This window comes from Lissotriton helveticus, chromosome 1_1 (genome assembly GCF_964261635.1).
Source record: "Lissotriton helveticus chromosome 1_1, aLisHel1.1, whole genome shotgun sequence".
NCBI classification, from domain to species: domain Eukaryota; kingdom Metazoa; phylum Chordata; class Amphibia; order Caudata; family Salamandridae; genus Lissotriton; species Lissotriton helveticus.
The window spans coordinates 1,229,752,344-1,229,769,887 of record NC_136057.1 but is presented as its reverse complement, the minus strand read 5'-3'; the positions used below and the strand labels follow the sequence as shown (position 1 = coordinate 1,229,769,887).

Genomic DNA, 17,544 nt, shown 5'->3' with positions numbered 1-17,544 from the left:
TCTACTAACTTCCTCACTCCTTTTCCCTCAATCCTTCTATATTATCCTCTGTCCCTTCATCCCTTCACTCTATGACTCTCCTTCACTTACTCTCAGTTATCTTCCATTCCTCATTCTTCTAAATGCATCCTTTAATAGACTCCTTCCCCTCTCAGTCATTATCTTTTTACTTACTCTTGTTTCCTGATTATGGGGTCGATTAGGATGGCGGACGGAAACGTGTACCGTCCGCCGCGGAAGGTGGCAAGCTACTCCGGACCTGTCCGCGGAAAATCCGCAACAGCAATTAGGATAAAACATACAAAAAACGCCGACCGCGGCGTACGGAGCACTCCAATCCCCGTCCGCGGCGGTCGGAGTACACCTGAGTCCGCGGCAGGCGGACGGAACAGTAAAAACACCGACCGCCGCGTACGCACATGACCGCGAATACATCCACCACCCCCGCTATACCTGCGCAATGTCCGTGTCCGCAATTAGGATAACTCCGCAAGTACCCCGGTAGTCACCGCCATCCACGTCCGCAGCGGAACCAATGCACCGAGAATCCGTGCACCACAGCGGAACGACAACACAAACAACATCCCTACTGTCAAACCAATGCCATACATTGGCACGGAAGTTTATCACCAAACACACGAAAAAAAACGCCCACCCACCGAAAATATCCAAACCAATCACAACACACAATGATCCACCGCCAAGCACCACACAATCCACACCTGCCAACACTCCCACCTAGCACCTGACTGCCAATAACCATTCAGACACGGTCTAGACACACACCATAAAAGAACTCCCACCCACTCCACAACTCCTCTGCATCACAGCATAGCTGCTAGCAGGACACACCACTGAACTGAGCCCAAAGAGAAATAGCATTCACACAACCCACACCCAAACACACCCACCACACAAACACCCACCACACCATTCTTACACACCACACACCTGCACCACCCCATCCACGCAAACCCACACCCCGAGCACCACACACCATGGCACCAAAAAAAAAACCCAAATTCACTGACACCGAGTTGAAGGTTATGGTCGATGAGATCATCCGTGTGGAACCCCACTTATTCGGGGCCCTAGTGCAGCAGACCAGCATAGCCAGGAGAAACAGCATGTGGGACCGGATAGTCACCAGGGTGAATGCCTCCGGGAGCGTCCCGAGGACGAAGCAGGACATCCAGAGGCGGTGGCACGATCTAAAGACCCGAGTCAAAGCCATACGAGCCAAGAACTATCTCCGGGCTAATCATACAGGCGGTGGAACCCCTCCGGAGCCCTTACCCTACACCGAGTGGGAGGAGAAGGTGATGACCATCATCCACCCTGAGAGCCTTGATGGACTTCCTGAGGGAGAAGAGGCTGGTAAGTACAAACCAAGCACCACGAGCACTACTACATGGTGTGCCTCACACAACTGTGAAGACACATCTCCCAGAGCCCAACCCATGCATGCAGTCCACATACTCACCAACGTCGAAATCACTCCAACAGGCCCCCATGTCCATAGGGATGGCGGTGGCGGTGGGTGGTGGTGGGTGTGAGGGGATGGAACTACAACTCCCAACAGGCCCCCATGTCCATAGGGATGGCGGTGGCGGTGGTGGTGGGTGGTGGTGGGTGTGAGGGGATGGAACTACAACTCCCAACAGGCCCCCATGTCCATAGGGATGGCGGTGGCGGTGGTGGTGGGTGTGAGGGGATGGAACCACAACTCCCAACAGGCCCCCATGTCCATAGGGATGGCGGTGGTGGTGGGTGTGAGGGGATGGAACCACAACTCCCAACAGGCCCCCATGTCCATAGGGATGGCGGTGGCGGTGGGTGGTGGTGGGTGTGAGGGGATGGAACTACAACTCCCAACAGGCCCCCATGTCCATAGGGATGGCGGTGGCGGTGGTGGTGGGTGTGAGGGGATGGAACCACAACTCCCAACAGGCCCCCATGTCCATAGGGATGGCGGTGGTGGTGGGTGTGAGGGGATGGAACCACAACTCCCAACAGGCCCCCATGTCCATAGGGATGGCGGTGGCGGTGGTGGTGGGTGGTGGTGGGTGTGAGGGGATGGAACTACAACTCCCAACAGGCCCCCATGTCCATAGGGATGGCGGTGGTGGTGGGTGGGGTGAGTACCAGTGCAGACAGAATCGGCCAAAAAAGTGAAAACAACCTGTCAAGTCCACATTACTCATCATCACATTTTGGTTTTGCAGGTCATCCTCATCTGACAGCTGGAAGCAACACCCGCCCTCCAGACTCGCCAATCACAGACGTCTCAGGGGACGATTGGCCAGCCACCTCCGGGGCAGAGGATGATCCCGGCACAAGCAGCCAGCCAGGGCCATCTGGCTCCCAGGTCACCCCTGCACCAACAACTACGGCCTCTGCCATTGTGACAACACCGGCCACTGTGACCTGCACAGCCACCACCAGCACCACCTCCACCACCACCACCACTGCTACCACCACTCCTGCCACCCTGCCCAACCCAACGGCCAACGCCGTGCCAGCGCCATCCCAGCCACGCAGGGAGAGTGTGAGGCAAGGCAGAGATGCAAGGCCAGATCCGGCAGGCAGGAGCATACGTCAAAGAACACGGGAGGATACCAACACACCCAATCCAGTGCAACAGTCATTGGAGGCACTGGGCAGGGTGGAGGTGAGCTACCAACGTGGTCAGGCACAGGCAGACCGGGCCCACCAGGACTTTGTAGATAACACTGCAATGTTGGGGGCCATTGAGAGGCGGCTTGGCCAACTAGTGGACATCTTCACCAGGACAATCAGGCCACAAACACCGCCACCGCCACCGCCACCGCCACCGCCACCGCCACCGCCACCGCCACCTGCGGCGGATGTGGTACCCGATGCCCCTGCGCAACCAGATGACACCGTACCGGCAGTAAGACGGAGGGGCCGACCGAGGCTGGAAGTGGGCGACAGCAGTGTGGAAGCACCTGCCACACGCTCCAAGAGGAACAGAAAATGACTGTCCCAGTACCTGCGCATGCCATTCACCCTGCCAACTATCCGGTCCCACCTGCCACAGGCCTGCTGTACTAGGCAGACACCACCCTATGTGGTGTCCGCACGGACATTTCATCTGCCATAACCTTCAACTCTCACTCCCCCACCCCTTCACTCATTTGTAAATATGCACCTACACCCATGCACATTTTGTAAATAAAAGCCACTTACTCACTCAATCATGTGTTGTCTCCATGTTTATTCACATGAATGCATCAGAAACAGATGTTACTAGGTACAGGTATCCAACTGGTACAGAATCATGGCGCTGCGGGAGTGACCTAGGGAAAATAGAAACCGGAAAGACACGTCAGGAAACAAGATCACACACATCAGAACACACTGCAGTGCAACATTTAACTACCCACACGCATCACAACAGTAATGGATGAGACGACACACATCATGGAGACGTGCATTGGCCACAATTTAGCACACACACACACATGCATGCATCACATAGCAGAACACAGAGATGAAGCACACCACTATGCCACAACACCAGCACACATTCACAGGGCATACCCAAGCAGCACAAGAGGAGCACACTCACAATCAAGGGAAGTAGCGATCAATGATCTGGCGCCTCTGGTCCACACCTTCCTCCTCACCACTATCCTCATCAGTTGACATGGCTGGGTCGGGAGGGCGAGGAACTTGCAGTTCATCAGGGTCCAAGAGCAGTTCAATGTTATAGCGCACAGCCAGGTTGTGAAGCATGCAGCACGCTATCACGATCTTGCATACTTTGCCTGGTGAGTAAGGCAGGGCCCCTCCAGTCTTATCCAGGCACCGAAACCTTGACTTGAGCAGGCCAAATGTCCGTTCTACCACTCGACGTGTCCTACCATGGGCATCATTGTATCTCATTTCTCCTGGTGTAGTGGGATTGCGTAAGGGACTGAGCAGCCAAGGCCTGTTTGGGTAAGCCGAGTCGCCTGTGTTGGTGGAAGAGAGAGAGAGAGAAACATCACAACCTGCATTGTGGGGCACACCATGCCACACAGATATCACTCCTGTCACCACAGCATACTCACCAACAAGCCACGCTTGTGCTGGACGAAGATTAGCCATCAGTTGGGGGACCATGCTGCTCCGCATGATGTGGGCGTCATGTGCAGAGCCAGGGAATCTTGCACACACATGTGAGATGATGTTGTCGGCCTGGCACACCACCTGCACGTTCAGGGAATGGAAGTGTTTCCGATTCCTATACACCTGCTCACGTGCCCGTGGTGCAATGATCGCGATATGCGTGCCATCAATGGAACCCACAACGTGTGGTATACGACCCAGGGCATAGAAGCCAGCTTTGACCGCTGGCAAGTCCGCCGCCTGAGGGAAATGTATATAGTCATGCTTGTACAGCATCATGGCTGTCAGTACATCCCGGAGTACCGTGCTGAACATGGCCTGTGACATTCCCCCGGCATCTCCAACTGTGTACTGGAATGTGCCTGTTGCGAAGAAATGGAGTGCCGCCATCACCTTTTGCGTGGGTGTCATGGAACCTGGATAGGTTCTTCGCGGCTGCAGATGAGGAGACAATAGGGTCACAAGTTGCAACAATCGACGGCGATCCAGCCTGAATTTCCGGATCACCTCCTCGTCCACCATATCCTCCAGCACAGTGTATGGGCGAAGGACATTTGGAGCCCTCCTGTGTGGGAGTAGATGGAATGGAAGTCAATTAACATACAACGCACGTGTGTGCACCTCAATCACATGTCAACGCCCTCTACCAACATGTAGTATCCAGTGTATGCTTGTCATATGTGTGACTCCTCTGATTGTCAGGACAACATGGACCGACGTAGCTACAATGTGCATCCACTAGCAACATGATGTTTAGCAACATGTGCAATGCACAGTGTCTCACCTCAACATCACTGCCAACCAGACATGTGACATGACCCACATGTGTAGGCCCAACATCACATGCACACATGCAAGTACATGCACACATACTAAATTAAACACCCCCCCACCCCCCCATATCATGATGCCCCAATGGCAACACCAGGAATGGTGGGCATACGGACATCACATGCATGGGGACACAATAGGCAACACACATGTACAGTACACAACAGAACCCCCACCATAGTCATCATCTGACACATACCACTCACTCACAACTGATTCACAGGTGCCCATTCATACGGGATCTACTGTGTACATGTGAGGTACGACTGAATTGTGTAGGGTACTACCCGATGTGGACATGCACACGTGATGGACACTTGTGGCTCACCGATGGCCATGGTATGGACACACATGGGATGGAGCATGACATGTGTAGCCACGCAATCACGCACACAACCGTGAGCAGGCAGCTGCAGACAATGGTACAAGGTGCATCATCGGCTAAGATGCTAACATTGATCACGCCATGGCGGTGCACTGCATCCGCTGTTTACGTCTGGGCATACGCGGGCCGCCTTCGACATTCACACTGTCTGCACGTGCACAGACCGTCACGCCCACACACCGGCAAGTGCATGTGTAAGGTTCCGGGACGGATGGTCGATTTGCAACAATGTTGTATCACTGGCGCCTCCATGGCGGTGCACGTACACAGCGGGGGAGGTGCAGGCCTATACACCCTGTAGATGTACTCAATGGACATGCCAGTTCATGACCCCCCTTACAGTCACCTTGCATCATCCACCGTACACCGGCCGGAGCGGCCGGCCCATGAACAACCGCCGTGCCAGGCCCTGCCCAGGACCGCCGTGCCGGCCATGGCAACAACCGCCATTGCACGGACCGCCAGGGAACGGCGGTAGTGGAAGGGCCGTGCAATGGCGGTTGTTGCCATGGCCGGCACGGCGGTCCTGGGCAGGGCCTGGCACGGCGGTTGTTCATGGGCCGGCCGCTCCGGCCGGTGTACGGTGGATGATGCAAGGTGACTGTAAGGGGGGTCATGAACTGGCATGTCCATTGAGTACATCTACAGGGTGTATAGGCCTGCACCTCCCCCGCTGTGTACGTGCACCGCCATGGAGGCGCCAGTGATACAACATTGTTGCAACTGAAGCTTCCTTCCGTGAGGCTTGCACGTGCGGTTGCCGATGTGTGCCCGTGACGGTCCCTGCACATGCAGCCAATGGGAAGAGGGACGCTGGCCGCATACGGCCAATCGCAAGTAGAGGAAGCTGTGCACCGCAACAACAGGGCCAGTCATTGGGCCATTTCACGATCACGCTTCCAGGGCTGACCAATTGCTGGCGACGTATGCCACTGACACGTGCTGAGGGCCCTATATATGTGTGTTGGCCAAAATGAAACTTTCTACCCTGGGGACCATTGCTGCCTGTGACCATCACCTCGACCTGCTGCTGCTGCTGAGCTGACCACCGACTGCTGCTCTAGTGCCATACTCCGTGATCTTGCCATGTCGTCAGGCAAAGAGATCCGGTCTCGACCCTTCACCGCCGCGGAGCTTGATGTCCTCGTGGACGGTGTACTCCGCAACTATGGACGCCTCTACGGCGCACCGGGACGGGTGGTAAGTGCAGTGTGGGACATGTTGGTGTGCATGAGGGGGCCGAATGATCAGGCCTATTTCTATCTTAGCTGTGTAGTGTGGGCTAGACATATGTTCCTGATTGTGCATGGCTGCTGACTGTAACGTCTTGCCCCTATGTGTGTGACAGGCCACCTGTCCACTGACTTACACCCTTTTGTCTCCCATCATGGTAGGTCAAGCTGCACCTTCGCAAGGACCTGTGGAGGAGCATAGCAAGGGAAGTACGGGCATTGGGGGTGTGCAACAGACGACATACACACTGCCACAAACGCTGGGACGACATTTCCAGGCTGAGCAAGAATGTAGCGGAAGTAACACTGGGCCTGATTCCAAGGACGCCCCGTCTGGCCCGACGCTCCATGACCCCTCTCATGCAACGTATCATTGCAGTGACGCATCCTGAACTGGCCGAACGTCTGAGTGCCGATCGACAGCAAACTAGCGGTGAGCATACTGTCTGTGTAGGAAACCTGTGAGTGCTATGCATGTATTGGTGCACAGACACACTATTGAGTTCCGTGTTGCGTATGTATGCCTGTGATGCCTTTTTGGTCCCATTGGGCGGTACTCATTTGACATCCAGGTCCGCCATGTTGACACGCCACTTGCTTAGTAGTTGAGTGTAAAAGCACATCCCCTAGTGGTCCATGGCCCCATGGCAGAAAATGTGAGGATGACTGGTAGGGGTGGGCCATGTGCAGGATGAGGGCTCCTAAACCTTTGTCTGCTATGTGATTTGGCTATCCTGTTCCTTCTGTACGTGAGTGTGCCCATGACTCACACATCTTTTCTGTGCATTTCAGCTTTGACAGAGGACACTCAGCCACAGACGGTGGAGAGTAGCCGAGGAAATGAGTCCGGCTCAGACTTCGCACACACGCAGACTGACACGGAGGAGGCCAGCGCCGGAGAGGGGGACAGGACCGTCCCTGAGGACTCGCATGTGGAGACGCCATCGTCCTCCTCGTCGGACACTCTGGGTGAGCCTGCACTGTTGTCACAGACTGGGAGTGGGCACTCACCACCTTCTGTCGTAAGACAGCACACAGGGCCCACACTTCCGCCAACTGCACCATGTACTGTTCGTGGCCGGAGGAGTAGGGGGAGCAGAGTGGCGTTCGGTGCAGGCACCGCTGCCCCTGCCACGGTGAGCCAAAATGCACTGTGTGCTGAGGCCGTTGATCTGCTCAGACAGCTGTGTGTGGGGCAGACCAATATGACAAATGCTTTCCAGGACCATGATAGGAAGTTGGGGCAGGTGGTGGCATTCATGGAAGGGATGCATGGCGATCTTGCAGGTCTACACAGGACAGTGCAGTCATTGGCAAGCAGTGTGTCGTCTGCAATAGTACAGTCGAACGAACAGGGTGCTACTTGTGTTTCACCATCTACACCGCTGGATGTCTCAGGGGGTAGTGATTATTCTGAGCAGGACTCAAATACAGCTTATTGCACTAGAAGCAGCGTCAGACAGCACGTCAGGGCACGCAGGGCACAGACCCCATCCCCTAGATCAGCTAAATCTGTTCACGTAGACGACGTCAGATGCACTGGAGTACACACACAGGATCCACAAGTGTTGTTGGGGGACATGCCTTCCGGAGCTACACAGCCATTCAACACGAAAGGTACTCCCAAGGCAAGGGATAGTCACATGTCCATGGACTGTTCCTTGGACAAGGCCAGTCAGAAGACAAAGGCACCTACTAAGAGCAGGGAGACTCCCAAGAGCAGGCCCACAGCAGAGGTAAGGGACTCTCCCAAGGACAATGAGAAGACTAAGGCACCTACTAAGAGCAGGGAGACTCCCAAGAGCAGGCCCACAGCAGAGGTAAGGGACTCTCCCAAGGACAGTGAGAAGACTAAGGCACCTACTAAGAGCAGGGAGACTCCCAAGAGCAGGCCCACAGCAGAGGTAAGGGACACTCCCAAGGACAGTGAGAAGACTAAGGCACCTACTAAGAGCAGGGAGACTCCCAAGAGCAGGCCCACAGCAGAGGTAAGGGACTCTCCCAAGGACAGTGAGAAGACTAAGGCACCTACTAAGAGCAGGGAGACTCCCAAGAGCAGGCCCACAGCAGAGGTAAGGGACTCTCCCAAGGACAGTGAGAAGACTAAGGCACCTACTAAGAGCAGGGAGACTCCCAAGAGCAGGCCCACAGCAGAGGTAAGGGACTCTCCCAAGGACAGTGAGAAGACTAAGGCACCTACTAAGAGCAGGGAGACTCCCAAGAGCAGGCCCACAGCAGAGGTAAGGGACTCTCCCAAGGACAGGGACACACACAGACAGCAGGTGTCTGCTGGAGACAGGTGCACCACAGACGACAAGTCTGCTGGCAGGAACAGGGCGGCGAGCAGGGCACAGGCTACATCCAGAGACAACACTCCACCTAAGGATAAGGCACATCCTACGGACAAGGCATCTGGCATGGACAATGGCGCTATCAAGGACAGGCATACTTCACCCCTGGCTGCACTGAGGCTGATGTTTTCTACTAAACGTAACACTGATGTCTCCGCGGCGGAGTCCCCCCATACCTCCACTCCCATCCAGGCCAGTCAGAAGCAGAGGAGGGTGTCCCCTGTTGTTGCATCCCCCATTACACATCATTCCGAGTCCAGGCGGCAGGCACAGAGCAAACGACAAGCAGGCTCCAGCACGTCCCCCGAAACCAGATCCCCCGCAGCAGTTGCGCCACCTATGCTGGGTGGTGATTCTTTGGAGTCCCCACCACTTGGCAGTCCTGTCCTGTCCAGGGTGCACTCACACCACCCTAAGAAACGCAGACACACACCATTGACACCTGCCAACCCCGATTTGGCTCTAGGTGAGCTATCCCCAGCTCCCAGGCCCACCCTGCCTCCTGGCCCATACAGCCCTGTGGCTCATCATTTCAGTTGTCCCAGTGGCGCTGGTGCAGTTGACTCTCGTGTATCAGATGGTGGCACAGTGTCAGTTGTGCCCTCTCCTGTTGCAGATCCTGGCAGGGTATGTGGGTCTATGGCTCACGTGTCAGTTAGGAGATCTGTGGCTGTGTTGCACACTCCTGTTTCTGGTGCTGGCAGTCTGTCTGGGTCAGTGGCTCACGTGTCAGTGACTACATCTGTGGCTGTGTCTCACACTCCTGTTGCTGGTGCTGCCAGTGTGTCTGGGTCCGTGGCCCATGTGTGTGTCACTCGGGCTGTGGCTGTGTCTCACACTCCTGTTGCTGGTGCTGCCAGTGTGTCTGGGTCCGTGGCCCATGTGTGTGTCACTCGGGCTGTGGCTGTGTCTCACACTCCTGTTGCTGGTGCTGCCAGTGTGTCTGGGTCCGTGGCCCATGTGTGTGTCACTCGGGCTGTGGCTGTATCTCACACTCCTGTTGCTGGTGCTGCCAGTGTGTCTGGGTCCGTGGCCCATGTGTGTGTCACTCGGGCTGTGTCTGTGTCTCACACTCCTGTTGCTGGTGCTGCCAGTGTGTCCGAGGCAGGTAGTTCACGCAGTCCCCCTGATTCTGTGATGTGAGGTGCTGTACACTTCACTCAAATGTTAGTTCACATGGTGTGTCGATTGAGAACTGCGTGGCACTCTTGTGGTCCCTGTGACGGTTTGGTAGGGACACGTAGTTGTGCTGCCTCTGATGTACCTGTTCTGTACTGCACATTGCCCTGTTGATGCTCTGATACTGCATTCTGCCCTCTCGTTTACTGCCTCTGATGTACCTGTTCTGTACTGCACATTGCCCTGTTGATGCTCTGATACTGCATTCTGCCCTCTCGTTTACTGCCTCTGATGTACCTGTTCTGTACTGCACATTGCCCTGTTGATGCTCTGATACTGCATTCTGCCCTCTCGTTTACTGCCTCTGATGTACCTGTTCTGTACTGCACATTGCCCTGTTGATGCTCTGATACTGCATTCTGCCCCTCTCATGTGCTGCCAATGATGGACCTGTTCTGTGCAATGGACTGTTGATGCACTTAGCCCCTCTCATGTGCTGCCTCTGATGGACCTGTTCAGTGCAATGGACTGTTGATGCACTTAGCCCCTCTCATGTGTGCCTCTGATGGACCTGTTCTGTGCAATGGACTGTTGATGCACTTAGCCCCTCTCATGTGCTGCCTGTGATGGACCTGTTCTGTGCAATGGACTGTTGATGCACTTAGCCCCTCTCATGTGCTGCCTGTGATGGACCTGTTCTGTGCAATGGACTGTTGATGCACTTAGCCCCTCTCATGTGCTGCCTGTGATGGACCTGTTCTGTGCAATGGACTGTTGATGCACTTAGCCCCTCTCATGTGCTGCCTGTGATGGACCTGTTCTGTGCAATGGACTGTTGATGCACTTAGCCCCTCTCATGTGCTGCCTGTGATGGACCTGTTCTGTGCAATGGACTGTTGATGCACTTAGCCCCTCTCATGTGCTGCCTGTGATGGACCTGTTCTGTGCAATGGACTGTTGATGCACTTAGCCCCTCTCATGTGCTGCCAATGATGTACCTGCTCTGTACAGCACAATGCCCTGTTGATGCTCTGATACTGCATTCTGCCCTCTCATGTGCTGCCAATGATGTACCTGCTCTGTACAGCACAATGCCCTGTTGATGCTCTGATACTGCATTCTGCCCTCTCATGTGCTGCCAATGATGTACCTGCTCTGTACTGCACAATGCCCTGTTGATGCTCTGATACTGTATTCTGCCCTCTCGTTGACTGCCTCTGATGTAGCTGCTCTGTACTGCACAATGCCCTGTTGATGCTCTGATACTGTATTCTGCCCTCTCGTTGACTGCCTCTGATGTAGCTGCTCTGTACTGCACAATGCCCTGTTGATGCTCTGATACTGCATTCTGCCCTCTCGTTGACTGCCTCTGATGTAGCTGCTCTGTACTGCACAATGCCCTGTTGATGCTCTGATACTGCATTCTGCCCTCTCGTTGACTGCCTCTGATGTAGCTGCTCTGTACTGCACAATGCCCTGTTGATGCTCTGATACTGCATTCTGCCCTCTCGTTTACTGCCTCTGATGTACCTGTTCTGTACTGCACATTGCCCTGTTGATGCTCTGATACTGCATTCTGCCCTCTCGTTTACTGCCTCTGATGTACCTGTTCTGTACTGCACATTGCCCTGTTGATGCTCTGATACTGCATTCTGCCCTCTCGTTTACTGCCTCTGATGTACCTGTTCTGTACTGCACATTGCCCTGTTGATGCTCTGATACTGTATTCTGCCCTCTCGTTGACTGCCTCTGATGTAGCTGCTCTGTACTGCACAATGCCCTGTTGATGCTCTGATACTGCATTCTGCCCTCTCGTTGACTGCCAATGATGTAGCTGCTGTGGTGCCCACTTTGCCCATGCTCACGCATACACTGTGATTTTACCCCTATTTTGTACAATAAAGGTTGTCTATCAGGTCTCGTGGTCTGTCGTTGTCATTCCTGCTTGCGTACTACAAATGTGTATTTGTATATGCTTCTCATCAGTGGTTTCGGTAACATGACACTCCCCCTCCCTACGTCACGTCCCTTACTGGTATTCCCCTGCAGACAGCCAATGGTTTGTGCCTTACCTGCGTCGTCGTCCGTGGTGGGCCATGACTAGGACGTGGTGGATCGCGAAGAGCATCGGGAAAGCGTGTAGCGCTGGGTCCATGGTGTTGGTCAGCTTGCGGTGGGTATCTCTGCTATGTCACCTGTCTTCGCAGTGGGGATTCCGCCGTGTTCAGACAGGTTGTTTTTCCGCTGCGGTTTTATGTGTATTTTCCGCCATCTTGATTTGGAGGACGGTCTTCGACGTCAGTCCGTACGGCGTGGCCTCCGGATGTGTTCCGTCCGCCACGCTCTCGTGTGTAGTTCGGCGGCGGAGCGTGCTTTCCCGTCGCGGACGGGAATTTGACACGTTTTCCTATCCTGATATGGCGGACGGAGTATCCGCGGCAGGCGGACACGGAAAAGGCTTTTTCCGCCTACTACAGGGCCGCGGTGGCTCTTCCGTCCGCCATCCTAATCGACCCCTTAGTATTGCTAACGTTCTTCAGTTCATTTTTCTCTTCTTCTCTTCCTTTCTGTCAGTGAATCTATATGCCTTACTCTTAGTAATTTGCTCTCCTTCTATTTCTTTTTCCCTCTTTTTGTCCTTCTACCTTACTTTATTTCTAAATACCCTGTTATGATGTTTAACCTCTTCATTTGTATCTTTAATTTTAAATACATATTTTACTAATTATAACTTATTTTTTCTTCTCTCTTTACAGATACAAAATGTAGTAAAACAATTTAATTAAAGTTACATTTATTATATGGTAAGTGTGACTAAAAAATGTAGTTTGTCATGACCCTTTGCTTTAACCTCACTACTATTTTCTCAACCTACCTCACTCCTGTTTCTTTACTCTGCTTCTCTCACTTATTCATATTCTCCATGTTTAATACCCTTTCCCTATTTCCCCTCCCACATTCAACTTCTTTCAGTCCCCATTCTTTACTTCCTTTACCCTCTGTTCCCTTCCTTTGCTCCCTCACTCATTCTCTTTACCTTAATCATTTACTTCACTCCTACACACACACCTCCCCCCAACACATACACATATACCTCTGACATACACCCCACACACACACCACACACACACCTCACACACACACAGACACACAGCCACACACACACTCTTCACACACACACACCCACACATCCCACACACACACACACACTCCACACACATACCCCCCACACTCACACCCCCCCACACATATCTTACACACCCACACCTCCACCCATACCCAAACACCCCACACACTCACACCCAGACGCACACACGTTACACACCCACACCCCCACCTACACCCACTGACTCCCTATAAGTCACCCACACTGCCTTACTTACCTTTCTTTCCTGTTTCACTCAGACCCTTTCAGTTACTGTTTCCTTTACTCTCTCTCTCTTTTCTGTCTGTCACTCCCTATGTCTTACCCTAATTCAGTTTTTTCACCCTCTTTCACCCCTCTTTACTTACACTCACTGCTCTTTTCTCACCCTCCCTCACCGTTGTTCATTCATCCCGGTTCCGTCACTACCCTTCTTTCCCCATTCTTTACTGTCCTTCCTTTTTCTTTCAACACCCATTCACATTCTCCCAGTACCTCTACTTTACTCTTCTTTGTCTCTCTTCCCTAATTTCGCACCCTTATTCATTTTTCCTTTTCTCAATAACATCCTATTATACCTTCTCTGTTTTTTACTATGTAATAAACAATCCCTCTGTGTTGCTCTCTCTAGCTCTCTTCCTCTTGACATTACTCTCTCTGTGTTCTTCCCTCGTGCTCACTCCTTCATTAATTTTTTTTTCTTTTTTTTTGGTGCGCGCCCCGGTGCGCGTACCCTAAGGAAAAAAGAATGACAGAGATTCTTTAAAAATATAGGTTTATTTTTATAAATTAAAGGTAGTTCTAAAAATAACTGTTTTTTTATCTTTTTGTTGTTTTATATTTTTATTTATTGTTTTTTTGAACATTTTTTACTTTTTGTGGCTTTTCTGAACACTTAAAAAAAAAATTGTATTTTTTATGGGGAGAAACAAAAAACAGGGAATTGTAAACGGCTCAACTGGAGCAAAAAAAAAATCAGGAAAAAATTAGGGTTTTTGGGGGCAATTGTGGTTGTCACCAGCAAGAACGATGAGCTTTATGCTCTGCTCACCATAGCTGATGGTCTTACCACAAAAAATACAAGTGACCCTGAATTCACCAAACCGTGGTTGGATGATTGGCATCGTCTCCCTTGTGTCTGGTCCCGATGGAGTGGGTTGCTTTCTTTTGGAGGTGCTGGGTGAAGATTGGGGAAGGTTACTGGACATTTCTCTCATCTCTGCAGCAGCATAGTTCCTGGGATGCTGGTGCTGCGTATGCCTAATTATGGTGTAATTACCAAATGAATATTTCCTATTAGGGTTCCCCCTTGATAGTTCCATGCCACAGATTCGGCAAGTCACCTTTGGCGCATTCACTTTTTTCTTGCCCTCTGGGATGGAAAAAAACTCCCATACAATATGTTCCTTTGGCCTATATGGGGTATTGTCATCTGGGAGGAATGTCCTTCTCCCCTCCTCGTCCTCCTCCTCCTCTTCTTCTTCTTGACCACCAATGTGATGTTGTGGTGGTCCTCTTGGTGGTGGTGGTGCAGATGCTCCAGCTGCTGCTGCTACTGTAGCCATTTTAAAGTAGAAAAGATTAGAGACAGATCTCCAAACAGGTCTTCCTCAGTCAAAGGACAAAGTCAGAATAAGGAAAAAAGGTGGGGGCTTTCATCATTTGGAAAACAAAACTGTTCTGGACCAATGAAAAGTGTTATTTTCAAGTCACATGATCCGAGTTTTCATCATTTGGAAACGAAAACTGATCTGCACCAATGAAAAGTGTTATTTTCAGATCACATGACCCGACGCGCTTACGCTACGTGCCCCGGGGCGCGCCCGTAGTCGCGCCCCGGGGCGCGCCCAGGGGCGGTAGCGTAAGTGTGTCAGGACGTTGCGCGATCGTATGCGCTCGCGTGCTTCCGGGTGCGCTTACGCAGTGCGTCATATGACGCATCACGAGGTTACGCGAAACGTCACGATGTTGTTTTCGTTCGCGAGAATAGCGCTAACAGGACACTCACCGGTACGTGCCCCGGGCGCGCCGTAACATTGCGCTTACCCGTGCGTTCACCGGTACGCGCCCCGGGAGCGCTCCGGGGAAAAAAAATTAAAAAATTTAAAAAAAACTATTACATAATTATACAATATAAAATTCGTTATAAATTTTTGTACTTTTTAGACCTATAGAGATTTGCTATTAAAAAACCATTGAAATTCACTGAAAAAACCATAGGTTTCACACCAGTTATAGTTAGGAATTAGCATTTAAAAAACCTATTAAATTCACTGAAAAAACCATAGGTTTCACACCTGTTATAGTTAGCTGGAAGTTTTACTCGCATAAAACCATTGAAATTCCCACGTTATAGTTCGTTGGACTCACTATAACTTGCGCGTGCAATGCACTGCTGATGACATCACATATTACATCACTCATGACATGGTCAGTGACATCACTCATGACATCACTGATGACACCATCCTTGTGACAGAGTGACAGACCTCCTTTCACTGTAATGTAACCCTTGAAACACATATTCAAAAATAGAAACTAAAATTTAAAAAAAAATTTAGATACCCATACCAGTTACAACAACCAATTCAATAATTCCACCATCTATATACACATCCACTCATTCACTAAGAGTTCTATATAATCACTCATACGTATACTCACTCATCATATGTAGTGATACACCTATACATCCTGTTACACACCGACAGTCATCCAAAAGATACTCTCACACATACTCACACATGCAAATAAACTATTGAACATCCATTTATTTGCATATACAGCTAAACACACACTACCACCTTACTTCTAAGGAACCTTACACATACTTACTTTCTTAAACAATCACTTATAGAAACACATACTTATTTAAACAGGAACTCTTACAATCCCTTACTCTCACATATAGTCACTTATATACATCAATATTCACATATACTACATTAAAACATATGTAGTTACTGATAAAGACAATAGTGAGTCATTCAGTCAGTAACACACACATATACACAGTCATCCACCCATACAGTCCTGCACATATGCTGTCTTCAAAACATATACAAACAGAGAGTCAGTCAGTCATGCATCTATGTTCTAAGTAATACCCCCACCAAACATATGGACACTCATATTGATATTAAAAAAACATCTAATAACCCATATACATACACATGTAGCTACTCACCAACCCATGCAGCCACTTATACACAAAGTGAAACACTAATCCATATATTTAAATATTTAAACATTACTCACTAATATATATATATATACACTAAGATACACTTAATAAGCCAGTGAACCAATCGATTTAAAAAAAAAAAACATCCATGTAAACCCTTATTTAAACATTTATTCTTCCATCAACTTTTACATATACATATATAACACATATTTATTTTTTTAAAATACACACATTCACTGGATGGTGTAGGTGTATCACTATATATGATGAGTGAGTATATGTATGAGTGACTATATAGAACTGTTGGTGAATGAGTGGATGTGTATATAGATGGTGGAATTACTGAATTGGTTGTTGTAACTGGTATGGGTATCTCCATTTTTTTGTAAATTTTATTTTTTATTTTTGAATATGTGTTTCAAGGGTTACATTACACTGAAAGGAGGTCTGTTACTCTGTCACAAGGATGGTGTCATCAGTGATGTCATGAGTGATGTCACTGACCATGTCATGAGTGATGTAATATGTGATGTCATCAGCAGTGCATTGCACGCGCAAGTTATAGTGAGTCCAACTAACTATAACGTGGGAATTTCAATGGTTTTATGCGAGTAAAACTTCCAGCTAACTATAATAGGTGTGAAACCTATGGTTTTTTCAGTGAATTTAATAGGTTTTTTAAATGCTAATTCCTAACTATAACTGGTGTAAAACCTATGGTTTTTTCAGTGAATATATATATATATATGTATATATATATATATATATAAAACCAAATGTATGTCTGTCTGTCTGTTTGTCCTTTATGCATTACTACACCATACATCCGATCGCCATGAAACTTTGGGAAGTTGTTGAGTACACTCCCGCGAAGGTTTTTGGCATAAATTCTTGTTTAAATATCCGCCCCCCAGGGTCCTCATAATCTTTCAAATACTGATGTACACACAAGACGGAAAAACAACAAATCATGTATCCACAAGCACTCGAATAAATAAATAGAATTAAAACACCATTCATCCGATTGCCAAGAAACTTTGGGAAGTTGTTGAGTACACTTCCGCGAAGGTTTCTGGAATAACATTTGTTTAAATATCGGCCCCCCAGGGCCCTCATAATCTTTCGAATACTGATGTACGCACCATATGGAGAAACAAAAA

The 17,544-nt window shown here is 50.2% G+C and overlaps 1 protein-coding gene across 1 annotated transcript in view; it reads left to right on the top strand.

Annotated features, from left to right (window-relative positions):
- The first annotated feature begins 6,680 nt into the window (after nt 1–6,680).
- The window catches only part of LOC144763741 (uncharacterized), a 35,660-nt gene continuing 24,796 nt past the window's right edge, over nt 6,681–17,544 (top strand). Inside the window, exons 1-2 of the mRNA XM_078649663.1 lie at nt 6,681–7,015; nt 7,375–8,318. Of these exons, the coding sequence (XP_078505789.1) occupies nt 6,931–7,015; nt 7,375–8,318 (1,029 nt within the window). The 5' untranslated portion in view covers nt 6,681–6,930. The remainder of the gene's footprint in view (nt 7,016–7,374; nt 8,319–17,544) is intronic.